The 23,343-nt window shown below is 39.2% G+C and overlaps 1 protein-coding gene across 2 annotated transcripts in view; it reads right to left on the minus strand.

Annotated features, from left to right (window-relative positions):
* Positions 1-23,343, minus strand: part of RYK (receptor like tyrosine kinase) — a 105,124-nt gene that overhangs the window by 49,738 nt on the left and 32,043 nt on the right. For both annotated transcript variants that reach the window (XM_047100039.1, XM_047100038.1), the window contains exons 2-5: positions 19,311-19,432; positions 5,390-5,489; positions 3,094-3,228; positions 891-944 (exon numbers count right to left, since the gene is read on the minus strand). In XM_047100039.1, coding sequence (XP_046955995.1) covers positions 891-944; positions 3,094-3,228; positions 5,390-5,489; positions 19,311-19,432 — 411 coding nt within the window. The remainder of the gene's footprint in view (positions 1-890; positions 945-3,093; positions 3,229-5,389; positions 5,490-19,310; positions 19,433-23,343) is intronic.

Genomic DNA, 23,343 nt, shown 5'->3' on the forward strand with positions numbered 1-23,343 from the left:
ATATAAGTGAATAGGTGCTGGGTGTTTGTGGGTTGTTTTTTTAATTGCCTTTTTAAAAAGAAATCCATACTGAAATATTTATACATGAAATGATCGTGCTTTAAAATACCCCAACCCTCCCCACCCACTTACTCATCCAGAAAAGGAGGAGGAAATCAATGGAACAATACTGGCAAAACATTGATCATTACTGAAGGAGGGTAATGGTCACACAAATGAACAAAGGTTCATCAGTGCATTCTCTCAGCTTTTGCATATTTGAAACTCTTCCACAATTTTTTTTTTAAGTTTACTTTTATGAAGAGAATCTAGTATCCTTTTAAGATAGTGCTATTAAAACTCTCTCAGGAAGAATAGGACTCAATGTGTCCACATCAGAAAACTAAAAAACAAGTCTAAGTTATACCATTTAAACACAACCATTACCAAAATAAAAATCTACTTTGAGTTTCTGCTCTGCAGGTTTAAGTAAGTATCTTTAAGTATCCTTAAGCTGCATTTTCACCTGGATGAAATTAGCTGAGGGTTAACTGGTCCAGGCCACAAATCAGATTTTCTACCCTTCTGCTATTGAGATGAGGATCGTACATACGTTTTCATGTTCATACTTTAATTACTACCATTTGAAATGATGTGATATAAATTCTTGCCTATAAAAAATTTTTAGATCATTTGTTATAAAATATGTATGAATTTTGCTTTACAAATATTTCACTATTCTAACAGTTTCATCTGACTATATACCAATCAGTGAAATAAATAGTAAGGCCTCATGTATCTTTTGGCAAACTGGACACTACTAGGCCTCCAAGCCTCATACAATCATGTACATTTACAATCAGGCAGTTTTTATTCCTCATGATGGAGAAAGGTAATACATTAACACTTACAAATAGTTCTGCTAGTGTTTTTGTCCAGGGCTGAAGTTTTTACTTCTTCAAGTTCTGAATTTAAAAAAGATAAAAGATGCTTTTAGAAATTCCTTCTTTTCCATGAAAATCCTTAAATACTTAAAATACACTTTCTGAATTTTTCTCTAACATAGTTTTAGTTCTATTAGAACATTGCCTGAACTAATTAACAAGGTATTTGTTGCAAGATAATAAATCCTACATTACTATTCTGATCATCATCACTCTAACCACCAATCATTAGTCTATGGGTATTGTTTATAGATGCTCAATGAAAAAGGATTTCTGTGGTCAAGAAGTTTGGGGAAAGCCAAGTATTATATCATCTGTGGAGATTCACAATTCACATTAGCAGAGTATAAAGGCTCTAAGGAATGCTTAAGTAATGAAACTTATCTGAGCCAGCGGTCCCCACTCTCACATAAAAAAGGAACATTTTCTTGCCAGTAACACCCATTAGCATTTGATATAGTACAGATATGTTTTCTGTTGCAGTTTTTTAAATGTAGTAGGTGGAAGACCACACAAACACATTAGGATCACATATTAAAGTAAGAGTCATAAATTGGATAACTGGGGTAGCCAGAAGTATGACAACAAAATGAAAAGGGTGGCACTATATTAAACTTAAGTTAAAACAGAATAGAAAATTATGCTGTTAATGTTAATTTTCATGTACACATTAAAGAAAATGGAGAAAGTATTAGATCATTCTGAATGTCATCTAACCATTAACCTCAGTGGATACTAACAGTGGTGGGCTCCATTGATCACATCATATTTGGCCATCATTTTGCCTTTAGATATTAAGAGACGAAGCACCATGGTACAGTCAGAACACCCTCCCTAAGCATCAGGAACCAGGCTTCTACACTCCTGACTGGCTGTGCAAACTTAGGTGGCCTCTCCAGGGACAAGTCTCCTCACATCAATTATATAATGACTAGGTTGAACTAGTCTCTAAAGTCCTCTTTGGCTTTAAAATTGTGTGAAAGTACATACATAACCGAATATACTAGAACTATAAAATATATCAAAACAGTGAAAATAAAAGGTGCCTGCTAACTTTCCATTTAAAAAATGTCCACTCTAAGGCAGTACAGCTCTTTTATTGGCATCTATCTGGACATTAGCCATGATAACTCACTTGCTGGCCCCAAGTATTTTCCTAACCCTTAGCACTAACTTCAATTAGGAAATGTGTTAAGACAATTTAACAACAGAGCTAAGAGCACGAGTTTGCATGCAGCTGCACCTCTTAGCTGTCTGACCTTGGCAAGTTGGTCAGATTCTCTAAGCCTCAGTTTCCTCTTCAGAAAATGGAGATAATGACAGAAACTGCTGCTTAGAATTGTCACAAGGACTAAATAGGTTCAATGCATGTAAAAGCACTTGTAACATAGTACAAATGCACAGTACGAGGCACTCAATTTTAGAGGGCTTTATTTTAGTTCCCTCCCCCCACCCCACATCTTAGTAACCATCTGTACATTAAGTGAAAGAAAGCGCAAATTCAGGTCACTTTACCTCTGTGCAACTTAAAGTGAATGGATTGGACAATCTTTCAGGAAAACTCTCAAATTCTTTCATCTATTGCCCATGGGAATTCTCATAGCCACTGTCATTTCTTGAGTACCAGATTATTCAAACCCAAAGCTATTAACATTTATTAAGTACCCACACACAGTATTCTAAGATTTAGGTTTGATTCAATTAACCAAAAAGAAAATAAATAAGAACAACTTCTGAAACAGGTTATCATGCCCATTTTACAACTGAAAAAACTGAGACCTAGGTTAAACAACTTGTCCAAATATCCTGCCAAGTATATCCAGCCCCAGGACAACTGAGCCATAGTATTGTTATAAGACAAACACAGTTAACACTGAGTTACTCAGGGGCCCCTATCAGAATTACTTGACTTCTTTACCTCTTTAATACTATTTCACATTCTTAATGGAGTTAGCAATTCTGATAAAAGATTTTGAGAAAGCAGGGCCTGAGTGAGATTCCTGGCAACAAGGTAGCTATCAGGCAATTTTCTCAGAATTTCATTTGTTAGTGCTTTTTCTTTTCTCATTTGCTACTATAATCAAGATTTGGTCACAAATCTAGAAAAAGATGACAAAATGTATTTTTGACATCTATATAAAACACATACTTTGGCGAATAAATTCCTTACTTTTGTAGCACATTTTCCTTCGTTTAAAATTTAAGACTGTAAAGTTTTTTGAAGAATTTACTGTCAAGTTGAGCTGCATTAGTATCATAACCTCAGAATCTACTTTGCCAGTACAGGAAAGCTCGACCCGAAACACTGTTTAAAAAACAAAAAAGAAAAAATATTTTAATTTTCTAAAAAATCAACATTAATACCTAGTATTTTACAGTTCTTTATTTTTGTTGCATAAAACTAAAAGAATATTTACATAATACTAAAATTTTCAGAGAACTTATCTTCAGACTACATACCTTTAGACATCATTCATTTATTATAGATATAAAAGTTAAACATTAAAGAACAAGCCAAGACATTAAAGAAGAGATTATTATCTTCAACTTTTTCTCATGATTTTTAATAGATTACTTTGTCTCATAAGTCCTCTCATTATAATATAGTAAAGCTACTGAATAAGGCAAACCATGCTACCTTACCAGTCACATCAGCAACGATAACAAAAATTACTTGATAAAAAGGAAAGACAATTTATCACCAAAATGCAATTATGTATTGCTCTTAACGAAGATTAAATATAAACCCATAAACTGATAACCTGATAAATCAGTCAACTGTGAATTTAAAAAATACAAAGCTTTCAAAACAAAACCTTTCTTTTTTTAATGTGTTGTTTTTTTTTTAATTTATTTCTGAGAGTAAGAGAGACAGAGCACGAGCGGGGAAGGGGCAGAGAGAGAGAGGGAGACACAGAATCTGAAACAGGCTCCAACCTCTGAGCTGTCAGCACAGAGTCCCACACGGGGCTCGAACTCACAGACCACGAGATCATGACCCAAGCCGAAATCTGATGCTTAACCGTCTGAGCCACCCAAGCACCCCCAAAAAAACCTTTCTAAACAGAAACTGACTTTAATCAATTATTGTAGCAATGAGGTAACAGACTTTGGTGCACACCATTTTTTTCCAATCTTACAGTTTAAGATTCTTTTCCTATAAATTTAGAGTATCATTCTTTTCTTCTTTTCAGAGAGAGAGAGGGAGAAAGCACACACTAAGCAGGGTAGAAGAAGAGGAAGAGAGAGAAAGGGAGAATCTCAAGCAGGCTCCACATTCAGCATGGAGCCCAATGCGGGGCTCAATCCCATGACCTTGGGATCATGACATGAGCTGAAATCAAGAGTTGAATGCTCAACTGACTGAGCCACCTAGGTGCCCCTACAATATCATTCTATCTGTATGAGCATATGAAAAATATGGGCATTTCTGAACTTCTTTACTGACCCATAAAAATAAGTAAGCCTCCCTATGCTTTCCTAAAGCTTAATGTATGTCACCAATAACGATGAGTGACTGCCAGAAAAAGTTCCACAATATTGTGGAAAGTACATGGCTTACCCTTTCAAATTTTAAGAAGTTCACTGTTCTTAAAATCTCACATCTTTAGGAGCTTTTCTCAAAAGGCTGGCTCAATAGTAGTTAAACTGGTATATATATGACACTTAAATCATTGAGTCAGATGTATTATGTGACTATCCTGTGCAGATGCTGTGCCAGGCACCAATGCTAGATGGCTGAAAAATAGAGCTCCTGTCCTCAGGTTAACCACAGGCCAGCAGGGAGAGACAAGCACAAAGAATTACAAGATAATGTGATCAGTTCAAAAACATTTAAATTACAAGATCCTGCAGGGTAGGAAGAACAAGATCCTGCAGGGTAGTATGAGTAGGAGTTTATAAGCAGAAAAGAGGAAAAGGCAGTTCCAAATATACTGACGAGCACGTGCAAAGGCAAGGATGTCAAAACCGCATGTAGTATGGCACCACTGGAATGCTGGGGCAAATGCAGCAACACAGCTAGACAGGCAGGTAAGGGGACAGGATAAACATACAGCACACTGGCTGGAGAGTCTGCAGTGGACTCAGTTGATGGGAGTAAGGGGCCCTGATGGGCTTGATGTCATTTGGTCAGATAGGAGTGTTCAGTGATCATCCAGGCCATGGTGTGGGAATTTGTCAAAAACGAACAAGACCAGACACAGAGATCCATGTGGAGGCCAGTGCCAGCAATGCAGAAAAAGGAGATAAGGAAGTGCTGAGTATAGACAGTTCTGAAAAGGATGGAAAAGAGGGAATGGTTTAAAACACAGTGCAAATAATCAGTATTTTCAAAAATTACTTTTCAAAGTACTTATACACCTATGCCTATCAAGGAGAATACACTATATGTCAATTGTTAAGCTGTTCTTTTTGGGATATGGGGGACACAATTGAAAACAGTATGTTCACTCTTTCAGACTCACCTGATAAAGTGCGTGGAACTTCCCCCTGAGCAGAAATGTTGACCTGGGGCATGTCCATAGCCACAAAATTGTCTACTTGGAATCCCAGCTTATATTCAACCTGTAAAATGTAGAAATAAACAAACTGAATCTGTGGTAACAGAAAGGACACTAACAATTTGGCTTTACTGATTAACTCATTAACTAATAAATGCATGAGCATTTATTATTATGTACAAATCTAGCTCTAACAAAATCCAAATTGTCAGAAACAGTCCTAGGAGTTTTCAACTGGATAAAAACTCAACCCAGTGAAGCCACCCCTCTATTTCATGTCCAGAACAGTACCACCACTCTCCTATAAAATCTGCCAACTAGGATTCAGAAACCTTGCTGAAGACTACACTACCACTGACCGAAGAGCCCTGGAGAGACAGATACGAAAAGCCAAGTTGTTGAGATGTGTAATTTACAGACCACTGGCTAGTCACCAATGTCTTCTCTAATTAATAAGTGCCAGGCTCTAAGGCTTTCCATGTAGCTGGTGGATGAAGGTCTACTCCATAGACCCACTCACTACACAAGATTACAAAGCACAGATTTCTCACAGAATATCTCTAGTCCAGCTTTCACCATGAAGAAAGTTTGTTTGGATACCCATCTAATCTCTGAATCTATTTTTCAAGTGAGTCGGTATCCAGAAAGGAAAAGATGTGACTATGAAGGCATCACTGGAACACCAATATTAACTATCGATACCTGGCCTACTTGGGGGCTTAACATAACCAGCCAGCCCCAATAATACAGCCCTACTGCTAGATTGATAGTCATGAAAGAAACAACTCAAACTGCAAAACAATAGCTGAAATTCAGAATAGCTGCCACCTTCAAGACCTTCAATGAGGCCTTATATTTCACATTACTCTTTGAACAGCCCACTGGGGTCTTGATAAGAACAGGTACTCCTCTCCCATTAACTGGTCACATGGGTGGTTTTGGTGGAGAGATAGAATTGGCAGAAGGCAAGGGGCAGTGGATTGGGAAAAGAGTGATAGGAAAGAGGTTTATGAAACCATTCTTTAAGAAATTTAACTAGGAAAAATGGAACCAGGTTGGGAGTGGTGTGAGAAAGAGGTGACAGATTCTAAAGCTTTTCTTTCTTTTTTCAATGGGCAGTATTAAAATGTGTTCATATGCTAATGAAAAAAGCCAACGAAATGGGACATAATAAAGATGAAAGGAAATAGGAAGAGAGTACCATCCTAGCTTATAAAGAAAGGGATGGACCTGGACATTGGCTGGGGCAAAGGGTGTTTATCAACGGTTAAGAAGGGTTCAAGCCAAAGGATTTAACTCTCACTGTGGGTGTCTTTTCACACTTTCATACTTGAATGTCCCTAAACACTGTAGGGGTATAAATCATATTATTACCTTACAGTTAAGATACATAGACAAACAACTGTTAAAGGCTGTATTTGGGAAGTGCCATGTTCACAACAAAGAAAAAGGTCTTGCTGCTGCCTATCACTGACTTTGTGGTACCTCAGGCTAGTCAGTGTTCACTCTTACCCTAGCACACCACACTTCTGTCACTGCCACCAGGGGGTGCTAGAGAGCTAGCTACACCGTTGTTGTGTTTGGGCCAAGAAGGAGCAGACTTTCCAGCAACACTCACTAACTATATATAACACTACAGAATGCATTGACTACATTCCTGTATCTATGCTGTCTTTGAATAGGACAATACATGAAGTGCAAGTGCACAAAAGAAATTAAGCATAATCAGTAAGAATTGGATAGGAACCATGAGACTGTGTGACCTTTAGGTATATTAACTTTCCTGAATTTCAGTTTTTGTAAAATGAGGTAACACATTATGAGGATCAAAGAGGATAATTAAGACAACACACCTGTCAGCTTGGCACAGGTCCCCTGACAAATGCAGACCGCAGTGGCATTAGCTGTCATTCCAGAGTAGCTACCCTACTGCCCCATTGTGCTTCCCCTATAAGCACCAGCCTACTACTAACCCCAGAGATTGACACAAGTAAGCCTTCCAGTGCTCTGCCAAGAACTTGCTGCAGTCCTTGTTTTGTCCTCCATCTTGGGACCCCCCACTATTCTAAACAGCCCCTACACTCTCAGCCTTTTCACAAATGTCTTCTCCACCTTCTCCTACAACCTGGCTTTCCTCAGATCTCTTCTCCCTGCCTATCATTAGTTCTTACAACACCTAACCCTTAGGGTCTAGACAATAGGGTCTGCATTCTTTTAGGGTCATTAGGTCCTTTCTAGACATCCTTCCCTCATGAGAAATCCCCTATACACTGAAGCTCACAAATTCTACTCAAGATGGCTATTTCTCATGCCATAAACATCAACAACAGACAAAAACTTTGCAGAGGCCTTGGCCCTTGGCTCACTTTGTCTCCTGTCACCTTCCCAGGTGGGCTTCAATATTACAGTATTCAGTAAACCTACATGACAAAGAATTACTCCAGAACCAAAACAAACACAAAAATCCCACCCTATCAAAGACCCCATCACTACCTCTGATTCCTATAAAACCAGTTCTTTGTCTCCATCACTGATTCAGCCAACATTTATGAAACACATGTGTAAGCCAATGGCGGTGTACAGAACTGGGCTACAGTGGACAATTCAGCTATTTCCCTTCTCTCTGATCCAGCCAGTGGCCTGGTTTCACTTTCCTACAGACTATGCCCCGAAGACTACAAGGTTACTGACATGATAACTGGTTCATTCCCCTCCATACTCTTAGAGGGCCGCACCAGCACCCTAACCACCTCTCACTCTCATGTTGCCCAGCACGGATGGAGGAAATCCATTCCTGGAGAAAAGGGTGCTGCTACACAAGAATGACCCCTAAGTTCAAGACAGACCCATAATCCTATCAGCAAGCCCTTCCTCACAGCCTCTTCTCTCTCCCTAGTCTACTCACTCCAAATGTCACAGGACCTCACCACTTCACTACCTGCTGCCCTCCCCACTTCCTCACTCTCAATGTTCTTATCTCCTTTACCTAGCATACAAGGACCCCCCCACTTCTTCATTTCTTTTCAGCACCAGAGAGATCTGTTAGAGTACTCAACCTCTGCCCTCCAGCCCCAAGGAAAGACATATTCTCCTCTCCAAATAATAAACACTCCTCTCCTAGTATATCAGGTTCTAACCCGTTTCATCACCGATGGGATCTTGTATCATCCACTGGTCTCTCACTCTCCTATAACTTCAATCTCTCCCATAGGTGCAATTACCTACTGGACATATATGTCTAATAATCTTATAGCTCTCAAATCTAACAGATTCAAAGCCAAATGTATGTTTCCCCACATTTGCTATCTCTTTTATTCTAGGTCTCAGTTATCGTAAGCAGAGGCACAGCTAACCAGAGACCAGAACTTCTAAGAAAGCAGAGAGCAGCAAATGGGGTCACAGGCCCTAATGGCAATGTGGAGGGCAGGGGGCAAGACTAACACCTAAGTATCTCAAGGAAGTAAGGGGGAAGGGAAATGAGCTTGTGAGTGGAGCTAGGGAGAGGTGGCAAAGGGACTGGGTAGCAAGTTTGAGAAGGCTGACCTCTGGCCAGAACAGCAGCCTGGAGGAACAAGGAGTATGAGAGCACAGAAGCCTGCCGTTTGCTGGCTCCCTTTCTGAGGGACTATCTACACATGTGAGGCATTCACAGGGCGGTTCTCTTCTCCCTCTGAAATCCTTAGGATATTAATTTTTAAACTGCAGTTTCTGGGGTCAGAGAACTGTAAATTTTCTCTACTTTGCCATGTATCGATCTACGTGGAATCTCACTTTCCAGCGATCCTTGAAGAAACAGATCCATTCTAAAGCTAACATTCATAAACTAGTGGAACAAAGAAAATGTGAACAGCAGTTGTTTATCAGAAAAAAGAGGGAGCCAAAATATTTCAGAAAAGAAGCTAGAGAAAATATAAATATTTGAATAAGCTAAAAAATAAACATTTTTGGTAATCTTCCCTTACTTGGAAACAAACAGCAATTGCCAATAGGCAGCTGATGAGTAAAGCCATTTCCTTCTGGAACACAGTACAGATTTAAAGCAAATACATTTGCCTACAGCTGGATAGCCTTTTAATTTCTCTGAATTGACCAGAAGTGCTCCTTTTTCATAGAAATCCCACTCTGCAGGGGATACTGCTGGCTCTCCCTTGGGCTGCTGCAGGAACTCTGGACAAGTTCCCTACAAAACCTCCTGACAATGATGAAGAATTCCTGAAACCTGAGAAGAGATACAGAGTGGATGTGAGTTGGAGGAATATTCTGCTCCATTTTGGTATATTTTTGCCTTCCAACTCTCTAAAATACCTACAGACACTTAACAGATGCAATGGAATGCTTTTTTCCCCTAGATATCAGAGAATGTTCCAGAATACAGAAGAACCTAATTATTTGTTAAAACCACCTAGTAATCTTTGCTTTTTTGATGACCACGTGGCCTTGTGAAAGAGAAGAAATTACCAGTGTTTTTATCCCACCTGGAAATGCAATTAACCAATGGTATTTAACAACCACTCACTAAAGCAATCTGACACAGATGTCAAGAATAAGATACAGCTTCAGTATCTGAGAAGACCATAGTCTGTTTTGCAAGACAAAGCCAAGTAAACACTGAAGAACAACACTATTAGCAAAAGCTCTGATGTGTGAAAACTAACGTTAAAGTATCTATGGTGTGAACGGACATATCAAGGAGAACCTTGAGATTTTTGGAAGTGAATATTTTACCTCCTGGCTCATCTTAAAAAGCAAGAACTGAGAAATTCTGATAAAGGGTTGGAGTGTAGGAGCCACAGCCTTCCTCCAGAAAGTTCACGATCGCATCTCAGAGCCAACAAGATTAGGTGAAGAACCCTCTGTATCTCCCCAGGTGAAGATGTCATGTCTCTCTTGCTCCCTTGTATGACTTTCCCACTTGAAGTCATCTCTACTTCCTGTGTCTTCTGCTTCCAATACTACCTTAAGCAAGTCTCCTTCCAAATCTAGGTCTTATTTTTTTTTTCATAGTAAGTGATCAATAAACCAAAGTGCAACCATTTAATGTATTTTTTAGTGATTTGAAGGAAAAAAAGTTCAAGTCTATATGCAGGGACAGAGAACCTTTATCAGAATATGTTGTTCAGTGCTCTGCAAACTGCAGAAAGTACGCAGTATATAACTTGTTTAAAAAAATATATATATATATATATATATTCACATATATATATATATATTCACACACACACATACATATACACACATGTGCTTATCCATGCACAGACTATCCTTAGAATAGAAGACAGGAATCAGGTAACAGTGGTTGACAATGGAAGGGAAACTCGGTGGCTGGATTGTTTGGGGATGGTACTAGGAAGGTGTAGAGGACTTAATTTTTACTGTTTACCCCTTCCCTTATGCCTTTTGAATTCTGTACCATATACATAAATTGAATACTCAAAAGACTAAATTTTAAAATAAGCAAAGTTAAATTAATTACCAAAGAGATTATAACCTAAAACTGGAATTAGGAGTTGCATTGGTGGCCAAAGCCTGAAACTGAATACAAACATATTCCTTAGTTTTTTTATTATAAAATGTTATAAGATAGAAGATGATTACTTTCCCCTAAATTCTAAACCCTGTTACACATGAACTTGTGAAATTAGTTTTGCTATATATTCAATCTATGAATTTCATCTATTCCTCCAAATTTACAACTTTATTCACAGTGAAATAAGTGAAAAGTCCCAGATGGACAACTAGTGTCAAGTATACCCAGCTATGTTTCACACTTCTAGAAACAGGAAATTCACCACTCCGAAAGCAGTACATTCCAACTTTAAAAAGCTCTAAGTGCTCAGAAGATCCCCATTTGTTGAGCTGTGCCCTGTGGCTTCTATCTATACATCTCTTCTGTAGTCAGTAAAAGAGCATCTGTAACCAAGCGTAAGTACCAAGTGCTATACAGGGAACACAGAGAAAGACGAAAAGGAGTTCCTCACTTTGAAGTGTTTTGCATCTAGGAGGGAGACAAAAAGAAAATCAACCACCGCAATACTGTTAGATTATGCTAAGGGTTATGAGGGAGGAAAGAGAAAGGTGCCGTGGGTACAGAAAGCACCTGACACAGTTGAAGGAAAGGTGACACCAGTTCTGAGATTTATGAGACAAACAGGAGTTAGTGAGGTAAATAAAGAATGGAGAAAGGGAATTTCTTGCAATATAAACAGCAGCAATGTAACAGAGTCCAGGCCATTCAAAAAATTGCCAAACAAAATGGCACTAAATAACTAGCTGGAGAGGAAGGAGAAAAGAAAGGCAGAGACAAGATCATAAAGGCTTCCTAAAAAATCAGAACTTTATTCTGGTGGCAACTGGGAGCCCTAGAGTTGCTTCTGAGGGTGGGAGTAGGGGGTGAGGGTGGGGCAGGAGTGCAGCAACAAGTCAGTCCAGAGGCAAGGAAACTAGTTAGAAAACTATTTCCCATCTAGTTAAGAAACAAAAAAGGCCCAAACTACAGATGAGGCATTAAGTCCAGAGAGAGGTAGGAGATGAATTTAAGGTATAATTATGAAAGACAATCAACTGGACCTGGCAGGTGCAGGAGAAGAAGTACTGGACCCCTTCTAGGCTTCTGTCCTAGATGTGTAAATAGGTGGCAATGCCCTCCAACAAGTCAGGGAACTTCTACCCTCCCAGGAATATCACATCAGCAACAGTAGCCCAAATGTGCACTAATGATGGTATTTAAAACCTGCCACAGAAGTAGTTTAGAATTTATGAGTGAAGAATATGGAAGTACCATAAGAGCTATGCCAAGGCTCCTCCTGACCCAACATGTGCCCAGGCCAAGTACTGTTTCAAATATATATATTCATCTGAACCCTTACCTCTATCTACTCTATTCCACTCCAACTTCCTTCTGCGACAGGCTTTAAAAGTCCTCAGACATCCACTATTAGCAATGTCAGATCCCTGAAACTCCCTCCAGATAAAAAACATCTAATGTATGTGTATTTTTTAAAAAGAATGATTAAGAGAGTTTAATTCTCTTCACTTCTAACTGCCACATGGCACACTGCCAATTTTTATTCACAAGTCACTAACCATATACTTGCCCAGGTTAGATCATTATTTTTTCCTAAGTAGGCCCAGGAATAATCACACCGTATTCAACGGCAGTGGAGTACTAGAATAGATTCTCTACTATTTCATTCGATTTTTCGCTACTTTAAAATATATGTATTATTTGCTTTTAAATTTATCAACATTAAAGGTAGGAAAAGTAACAAAGGATTTATTATCAATTTTTTGGAGAATATAAAAAGATTCTCTGCCTAAAAGATGTTCACAGAAACACTGGATCTCAGAGTTGCAAGGGAACTTAAAATTCAACACCCACTGCTCCACAAATCCTTGAATTCCCTCTACAACACTCCCACGAAATAGTTACCCAGTATAGATCTGACCTCTTCCAGCGAGAGGAAACTTACTACTCATCAATAGCACTGGCTAAAAAGTGAAACCTAGTTCTAAACACAGATGCAAATACTAGTAGTTTAAAGGGTGATGAGGAATGGAATTTTTTAAATATAATTTCATAAAATCTCCCCACAATTACTTACTCATCCTAAAGGAGAACACTTTGGTAGAGAAACCTAGTGAACTGAGTGATCAGAGATCACCAGTAATAGGACAAGATGACATCATGTGTCCTGTGAAGGACAGCATTTTTGTGGTGTTACTAGCAAAGACACGTTCCTGAATCTAATCATGAGGAAACCTCAGACAACTCAAATTGAAGGACATTCTACAAAATACTTGGCCTATTTATTTCAAAATCATCAAGGTCAAAGCACACAAAGAAAGGCCAAAGAAATGTTCCAGGTTAATAGAGGATTAAAGGTACCTTAATCAACTGCATGCATGATCCTGAATCAGGTGAAAAAAAGAGCTATAAAGAACATCATCATGTTAATTGGTGAAATGTGAGTACTACAGATTAGATACTAGATAACAGTATTATATCCACATTTAGTTTCCTGATTTTGATCATTGTACTTAGGCTTTATAAAGAATGCCTTTATTCTCAGGCTCTTGGGTGGCTAAATTGGTTGAGTGTCCAACTTCAGCTCAGGTCGTGCTCTCACGGATTATGAGTTCAAGCCCCGCATCAGTCTCTCTGCCGTCAGTGCAGAACCTGCTTCAGTTCCTCTGTCCCCCTCTCTCTCTCTGCACCTTACCCATTCTTTAAAAAAAAAAAAAAAAAGAATGCCCTTATTCTTAGAAAATATACATTGATGTATTCAAGGCTAAATGGGCAGGATGCTTGCAATTCACTTTCATATAGTTCAAGAAGAAAGGGTGTGTGCATGAGAGTGGAGGGAAAGAAACAATGAATGATAAAGTAAGCAAATGAAGCAAACCAGTAATAATCGGTGAATGTGGGTAAAGGATATATGAGAATTATTTGTACTGTTCTTATAATTTTCCTTTATGTTTGAAATCATATCATAATTAAAAGTTACCCCCACCTCTAAATAATAAGGTCACATAATGTTATGTAAGAATACTGGAAAATGTGTTAGTCCAGTTTCCTTGAAGAGTCCAGATGCTTATTCATTGAAAATGACACAGCTCATATTAAAATATCTCAGGTTGGGACACCTGGGTAGCTCAGCTGGTTAGGTGTCCAACTTCAGCTCAGGTCATGATCCCACAGTTCATGAGTTTGAGCCCTGTGTCGGGTTCTGTGCTGACAGAAGCCTGCTTTGGATTCTGTGTCTCCCTCTTTCTCTGCCCCTTCCCCACTTGTGCTCTGTCTCTCTCTCTCTCTCTCTTTCAAAAATAAATAAACATTAAAAAAATTTTAATGTCTCAGGTGAACCTTTTCTGAATTATCTGTACCATTTATTTTGGCAGTTCAGCATATCCAGGTTACCATTTACTACATGTTCTTAATTGTTTCGCATGACTTCTCTCTCTTGACCTCTGTTTTTGCAGTTTTCACCCTAAAGAGACCTATCTACTGCTAAAAAAGCAGCCCATGTTTGGATACCCCAAGGCAACAGTGTTGGACAGTTGAGGTGCTCCAACAAGGCACATATGTTTTACCCAGAATCCAAGCTAAGTCAACTTTAATCACATTACTGCAGTTTATATTTTAATGCCTGTATGTATATGTGTATATAATGTTTCTGTAACATATGCTTGAGTATATATACAGCTGATCCTTGAACAATATGTGTTTGAACTGCACAAGCCCACTTATGTGGATTTTTTTTTTTTTAGGAGAGCACAAGTAGGGGAGAGGGGCAGAGAGAGAGAAAGAATCCCCAAGCAGGCTCCACACTCAGCATGGAGCCCAATGTAGGGCTTAATCCCATGACTCGGGGATCATGACCTGACACAAAATCAAGAGTGGGATATTCAACTGAATGAGCCACCCAGGCGTCCCACACAGATTTTTTTTTTTATAGTACAGTACTATAAATGGATTTTCTCTTCCTTATGATTATTTTTAACATTTTCTTTCTCTAGCTTACTTTTTGTAAGAATTACAGTATATAATATCTATAACATATGGGGCACCTGGATGGCTCAGTCAGTTAAGCAACCAATTTCGGCTCAGGTCATGATCTTGTGGTCTGTGGGTTCAAGCCCCACATCAGGCTCTATGCTGGCAGCTCAGAGCCTGGAGCCTGTTTCATATTCTCTCTCTCTCTCTCTCTCTCTCTCTCTCTCCCCCCTCTCTCTCTCTCTCTCTCTCTGCCCCTCCCCCACTCATGCTCTGTCTCTCTCAAAAATTAACATTTAAAAAAATTTTTTTAAATATCTATAACATACAAAATATGTGACCATTAGTAGTTAAGTTTTGAAGCAATCAAAAGTTCTATGTGGATTTTCAACTGCAGGGGGAGCACATCAGTACCCTGTAACCCCCACGTTATTCAAGGGTCAACTGTAATAATAATAGGAATATATGGATAGTTATATAATCATTTTTACTCACTGATTAGCAAACAACTATACTTAAAATATTTAGTGTTAAGGAGTGAATTGAAGAAATAAATAAACACCCCTATTCATTTGGTAAGGAACATTGATTCATTGGTACCATCTTGGGAGAGGGAAGGAGAAATAATTTGGCAATGTTAATCAAAACTTTAAACACTCCGACCCTGCCATTTCACTACTTGGTGATAATTTACTATTCAAAAATTATGCCACAAGTGCACAAAATTTTTTGAACAAAGAGGTTCTCAATGTATGCACACACACACACACACACATACACCCAAGTATACATTCACACACATATTTTTTCTGTGTTTCTATATTCAACAATAACAAAGTTAGAAACAGTAACAAAAGATGAACTACCAATTGTTTTCACTATCTCTGTACTATGGATTTTGCCTGACAGATGAAGGGAAGGAAACTATCTCTAACACAGAAAGGAAGCATTGTTTGAAATAGTGAAATGCTATTAAAAATACATGTGTCAACGAGGCACTTAAGAAATAATCATACATTCGGGTGCCTGGGTGGCTCAGTTGGTTAAACGTCTGACTTTTGATTTCAGCTCAGGTCATGATCTCACAGTCGTTTTGTCCCACATCAGGCTCTGTGCTGAGTGTGGAGCCTGCTTAAGATTCTCACTGTCTCAGGACCACTATGAGATACTACTTCATGCCCACTATGATGGATATAATCAAAAACCCAGAAAATAACAAGTGTTGGTGAGGATGTAGAGAAATTGGAACCCTTGTACTTTGATGATGGGAATGTAAAATAGTACAGCCATTTTGGAAGAAATGGCAGTTTCTTAAGAAATTAAACACAATTTTACTACACAACCCAGCAATTTCCAACCTTGGTAAATACCCAAGAGAAATGAAAACATAAGCCTACACAAAGACTTGTATACAAATGATCACAGCAGCATCATTCATAACTAGTCAAAAAGTAGAACCCCCCCCCCAAAAAAAACAGTAGAACCCAGATGTTCCTCAACTGGTGAATGGATAAACAAATTATGGTCTATCCACTAAAAAGAAATACTACTCGGGGCACCTGGGTGGCTCAGTCAGTTGAGCGTCCGACTTCGGCTCAGGGAATGATCTCGTGATCTGTGGGTTCGAGTCCCACATCAGGCTCTGTGCTGACAGCTCAGGGCCTGGAGCCTGCTTTGGATTCTGTGTCTCCCTCTCTCTCTCTGCCCCTCCCCCGCTCATGCTCTCTCTGTCAAAAATAAGCATTAAAAAAAATTTTTTAAAGAAATATTACTCAGTAATAAAAAGGAATGAAGTATGGATATCATGCTACAACGTGGACAAATTTTAGAAACATTTGCTAAGTGAAAGAAAACAGTCACAAAAGACCATACTTTCTATGACTCCAGTTATATGAAATGTCCAGAACAGGCAAATGCATAAGGACAGAGGTAGATGAGTAGTTGCCTGTGGTTGGGGGTAGGACTGAAGAGTGACTGCTAACAGGCACAAGGGACCCTATTGGAGTGACGGAAATGTTCAAAAATTGGATTGTGGTGATGGCTGCACAACTCTGGAAAACTCTGCACAAACTCCAAAAAATCATTGGACTATGTACTCAAAATGAGTGAATTTTATTGTATGTAAATCACACCTCAGTAAAGCTGTTAAAAGTAACTAGAATCTGACCATATTATATTCTCTGCCACTATATCCAGTGTATAGATAATTGTCAAAGTTGTCTTTTACCTTTTCCTTTTTTGTACGTTGTTTTCCATTTTAGTGTTGAACAGCATTGTCACCAGAAATAAATAAGGAAAAGGAGATGAAAATTTTTTTAAATTTAAAAATATTCTCACTCAAAAATAAAAATAAACTAAAAAGAAATAATCATGCATCCATACAATATCATATTATAATAAGCCATTATACAGAATGAGTTAAATCTGTAAGTAGTGAAATGGAAAGATGCCAAAAGACAGTATTAGGTAAGGGGGAAAATACTGTACAACATAGGTGTCATAAATCCCCTTTTTGTTTAAAAAGGTAAAAAAAAAAAGTGAGTTTGGCAGTGTGGGGGTGGCTTAGTGGGTTAAGCATCTGACTCTTGATTGGGCTCAGGTCATGATCTCACGGTTCATGGATTCGAACACTACATTGGGTTCTGCACTGACAGCATGAGCCTGCTTAGGATTCTTTGTCTCCCTCTCTCTCTGCCCTTCCCCTGCTCACGTTCTCTTTCTCTCTCTCTTTCTCATTCTCTCTCTCAAAAATAAATAAACATTTTTATTTTTTTAAATTTTTTTTTTTAATGTTTATTTATTTTGGGGACAGAGAGAGACAGAGCATGAATGGGGGAGGGGCAGAGAGAGAGAGGGAGACACAGAATCGGAAGCAGGCTCCAGGCTCTGAGCCATCAGCCCAGAGCCTGACGCGGGGCTCGAACTCACGGACCGCGAGATCGTGACCTGGCTGAAGTCGGACGCTTAACCGACTGCGCCACCCAGGCGCCCCGATAAACATTTTTAAAAAATGAGTTTGAAGTATACTAAACTATAAACAACAATAATTTCTGGGTATAGATCTACAAAGTCTTGGTAGTTTTTTAAATAATTCTATTAATACTTGGTTTTCCTAGTACTCATTATTGTTTCTAAGTAGATAAAAAGATCTATATTAAAGTCACCAAATTTAAATGACTTGCAACAAATATCAGGACAAATATCACTTTGTAATACTTAAAAAAAAAAAAACTCTGCTAGAGATTTTAGTAGCAAAACTATTTTTATTTCCCAAATAAAATCCTACTCAGTTCATATATAATGCTAATAAAAGAAATTAAAGTTGATTGGAGGAGGTGGGCTCTTCCCTCAGCTTCCCACTTTTGACGTATGAAAAAACTTTTCATGTTCGTGGAGCTCAGTCAGAGAAAATGTGAAGAATTCAGCTACAAGTAAGCCAGGCAAGAGGTTCATTACAGTTAAAGGAGCTTGGCCACAGCACACGTGGGTGCCTGCATCTACTGTACCCTACTTTTACCATTTCTCCATAAATGGCAGAACTATATCCATTACATCAAACACGCCTAAAACAACTTCCCCATCCTGCATTCCTATTGCTGCACAATAACAGCAGTCAAGGGGAACCTGGGTGGCTCAGTCGGTTAAGCAACTGACTTTGGCTCAGGTCATGATCTCACAGTTCGTGGGTTCGAGCCCCGCATCAGTCTCTGTGCTGACAGCTCAGAGCCCGAGCCTGCTTCAGATTCTGTGTCTCCCTCTCTCTCTGTTCCTCCCCTGCTTGTTCTCTGTCTCTGTCTCTCAAAAACAAATAAACATTTTTTTTTAATTTTTTTTTTCAACGTTTATTTATTTTTGGGACAGAGAGAGACAGAGCATGAACGGGCAAGGGGCAGAGAAGAGAGGGAGACACAGAATCGGAAACAGGCTCCAGGCTCTGAGCCATCAGCCCAGAGCCCGACGCGGGGCTCGAACTCACGGACCGCGAGATCATGACCTGGCTGAAGTCGGACGCTTAACCGACTGCGCCACCCAGGCGCCCCCAAAACAAATAAACATTTAAAAAAATTAAAAAATAACAGAACATCAGCAAGTTCAACTGTTCCCTCTTCACATTGGATCTGCATCCCTGCTTGAAAAGCCTGAAAGGATATAAATGTTCTGTCATAAGCCTGACATAAATGGTGGCTACCTTCATTTTATAGGACTTGAGAAAGTCTAAAAGAATAAGCTAAAGACTTAAAATATAAATCTGAAAAGACTCAGTACTGCTACAGCCCACCACCTACTAGCCCTTTTGTATAGATGGCAGTCCATCCCTCAGATATAGGCCTTGCATTGGCATCTGGGCCTGAGTGGTCCTGTCTTGACATCTTTGGTTGACTACTCTCTTACCTTGGACTTTGCATGCCAAGTGAAGTGCAGGAAATTTGTCTCACTGGGTACTAACAGGTTAAAGGATAAGGCGTAGTGACTAATAAGGTCATTTCTCACATAATAAAGTTCTGCATCAAGACCTAGAAAAAAAAATAGAAAAGAATTAAACACCTAAAATTACAGTCGAAATCATTAACCATTAGGATTTCAAATACTAATAAGAATGAAAATAATATGGATATACAAGTGTATATCATGAATGTCTCTCACATATGCTGTCTAATGAAGCAGGTAGGACAATGCGTTTCATCATCATCAATAAAGATGAAGAAGATGGGACTAAAAACAATTAGGTAGCTATCCAGCTAAACACAGGTGTGTTAGATCCAGAACTCCGGAAGCCATTCTGTCTCCCGGGGACCAATGTGACACTCCTCCTTTTGGACCCGATCCTTCTCAGAGTAATGCCTACACACAAGAGCCTCTTCTCTCCGCAAAACTGATGTGGATTTAGGAAGAGAGATTCAAAATGGAAAAGAGAAAGGTACATAGGTGAAAACATTAGTTTGAGCCAAAGCCTCAAGACCCCAGCCAGAGATGGCCTCCACTTCCTCATCCGCACAACGTCCTGGCCGCTCTGACAGCATTTACCATCATACACTCACATTAGCTGCCACATCAACACATGTCCTCTCCCATACCTAGACTACAAGGTGAACACCGTATTTCTCCTCCTATTCTCAGAACAGTTCTCTGAACAAAGCAGATGCTCAGTAAATAATTGTTAAACAAGTTAGTTCTGCAGATAAAGCAGAAATAACCAAGATGCCTGAGAAATGCTGGAGAAGCAACTCCCAAATCTCACTCACTCCCATATTACCTTTTCCATCAGGGCCACATCTAACCTCCCAACATATACCACATTCTCAAATTAGCATTTTTCTTTGAAATTGATTCAATTTTTTAAAACAAAAATTTTAAAGGAAAATTTAATCACTATCTTGAATGGGAAATTAGTAATCATTGTGAAAAAATACAAGGTAACAAAAAGAAATCACTTAAAAGGAAAACAAAACGGTATTACTAAATTCTAGCTAAATACTGGTGCCTAACGAGGCAGTGAGTGAGCTTAAGTCCAGTTCACTATTTACAAAAAAGTAAGGAGGGAGGTTATCAGCAAGTGTTTGACAAAAGTAAAGAATCAAACAGATGCTTTCTCTCATGATAACCCAGAAGAACTGAATGAATAAAAGCAGGGTAACTCAATTGATTTATTGTTATTTAAATTGCATCTAGGTGTCCCTCTAGTACTGCATGACATATATATTCCATATGCTAGAGGAAGAGGGTACAGGAGACCAATCAAAATGTAAATCTCATTTTTACTAAGTCTATACTGTGGGCCTAAAACCTTGATGCAGAGGTCAATATGGAGATCTCCACACCTTCTATGATATAGATACAGAAACCAATAACTCTGCTACAGGTATGTCTCCTGTAAAATTAGTTTTCTCATTTCTGAACTGAATCTAAAACAATCATTAATCCAGAAATGAGATTTGAAGCTTACATAGGGGAAAGGAGCACTGTCTGGGTAACACTGCTTTATTCAGTTATTCTGTAGAGATACCAAATGCAATGGGACAAAATTAGAGGTTTTCTGCAAAAGACCCTCACTGCTAGCAGGACAGGAACTGCCAGCAAACACTGGGAGGAGGAACTGGTGGTATTAGAGAAGGGGAAAAAGGAAGGTAAGAAGGTGAGAGAAAGGTAAGGGGAAAATGCAACAAGAAAGCTGGGTACAAAGAAAACATCAGCAATCACAATAATTGTAAACGGCTTAAATGTGTTTTGTTTTGTTTTTTTTTTAAAGGGGGGGGTGCCTGGGTGGCTCAGTCAGTTGAGCGTCCGACTTCGGCTCGGGTCATGATCTCACGGTTCGTGAGTTCGAGCCCCGTGTCGGTTTCTGTGCTAACAGCTCAGGGCCTGGAGCTTGCTTTGGATTCTGTGTCTCACTCCCTCTCTGCTCCTCCCCTGTTCACACTCTGTCTCTCTCTCAAAAATAAATAAAGATTAAAAAAAAATTTTTTTTTAAAGTCTATGTCTTATTCTAGACTGATGCTGTTTACAAGAGGCACACCTGGAACGAAACTTCTAAAAATTAGAAAAACAGGGCACCTGGGTGGCTCAGTCGGTTAACCATCCAACTTCAGCTCAGGTCATGATCTCAGGGTCTGTGAGTTTGAGACCCACGTCTGACTCTGTGCTGACAGCTCAGAGCCTGGATGGAGCCTGCTTTGGAATCTGTGTCTCCCTCTCTCTCTGCTCCTTCCCCACTCACACTCTGTCTCTCCCTCTCTCTCAAAAATAAATAAACGTTAAAAAAAATTTAGGGGTGCCTGGGTGGCTCAGTCAGTTAACTGTCTTTGGCTCAGGTCATGATCTCGCAGTTCATGGATTCGAGTCCTGCATTAGGCTCTGTGCTGCCAGCCCAAAGCCTGGAGCCTGCTTTGGATTCTGGATCTCCCTCTCTCTCTCTGCCCCTCCCCTGCTCTGCCCACATGCACTCTCTCTCTCTCTCTCTCTCTCTCAAAAATATTTTAAAAAATTGAAAGAAAAACAAAGTAGATGAGCAATATTGACATGAGATAAACTAGAACAAGGTAAAAAGATTTTATATTAGTAAGAAAAATTTCATACTAATAAAAGACATAGGAGCTATGATAGTGTAACTAATAAAAGCTTCAAAGAGCTTTCTGTAAAGCAAAAACAGATAGAAAAACATTAATAATAAAAAGACAAATCTACAATCACAGTTGGAGACTAATATTTCAGAAAACAAAAGATCAAAACATAAAAATTTAATGTGGATATTCTGTTAACCAGCTAGACTTCAACAACTAACCTTTTACTGCCCACCTGCATGTACCCACCAACCTTTGTTCCACCCTTTTTAAATTCTTCTTCCCAGCTTACCTTTCAACTCAGGCAAAGAACCCCATGGGCATAGACAGCATCCCATAATGGAAACCAAAACTACCCCTCAAACAAAAATGACTGCCCACACAAACCTCTGGTGGCTCCAGACCACCCAATTTGAGCTCAAATCCCAACTCACAACTGCATAGATGCCCCATGGAGTGACAGTTACTTTTACTTGATTATAACACTAAAATCTTTGCCCCAGGAAGAGCATAAGCCTCATTAACATACAATGTATGTATAGACATGTTTCCTCAAGGTGCATGCATAACGTTATGCCTACCTCTACATACAATGACAAAGCCCCCTTTCTGAATATTCATCCTAACCCTAAATAATAGCAACCCATTCACCCTTGCATGACCTTATTTGCTGCAAATAGTTTCCTTTGTGTGACAACTCCACCTGGAGTAGTCTCTACCCGTAATTCACCAAGGTGCGAACTCCATGTTAGTTCATTATTTAAACAATGTATTTATGGGACAAGAAACAAGGGAGTTGTAGATGCTGCTTTTAGGCAACAGGCTTGAGCAATGGAAACTTGAGTAAGGCAAAAAGGCCCATAGGGACCACAGGGCTGAATGCAACCAGACTCATTAAGCAACCTACTTCAAAACAGCCATAGGTTCTAACTGACCAATTACAAATAGGTACAGTTCCTACGATTGCCAAAAAAGATAAAATTCCATATGTCCCATACTCCCTCACTCTGCCCTATAACTGTGGCCCCTCACCACCGACTGCCTTGTTGCGGACAGTGTCTCTTTTGCTGTCCTGCCCACCATTCCATTACAGTAGATCCAATATATCATATCTCTTCTGTTCTGCCTTGAATGAATTCTTTCACTGCCTGTGCTGCCAGCCTCCATCCAAGTGGGACCCCCCACAGTTGGTAGCTCCCCCATCCAACTGGGGTACCCCAAAGGGGTATTAATCATGAGTTAGACCATACACATTTTTAAAAACGGATTCTAACTAGAAATAATACAGGCTACCTTCTCGATCAAATGTTGTAATAAAGAAATTAACGGGGGTGCCTGAGTGGCTCAGTCAGTTGAGCATCCAACTT

This window comes from Lynx rufus, unplaced genomic scaffold (assembly GCF_022079265.1).
Source record: "Lynx rufus isolate CCGP_SWC_20201006 ecotype Redwood Valley unplaced genomic scaffold, mLynRuf1.p SCAF_5, whole genome shotgun sequence".
NCBI classification, from domain to species: domain Eukaryota; kingdom Metazoa; phylum Chordata; class Mammalia; order Carnivora; family Felidae; genus Lynx; species Lynx rufus.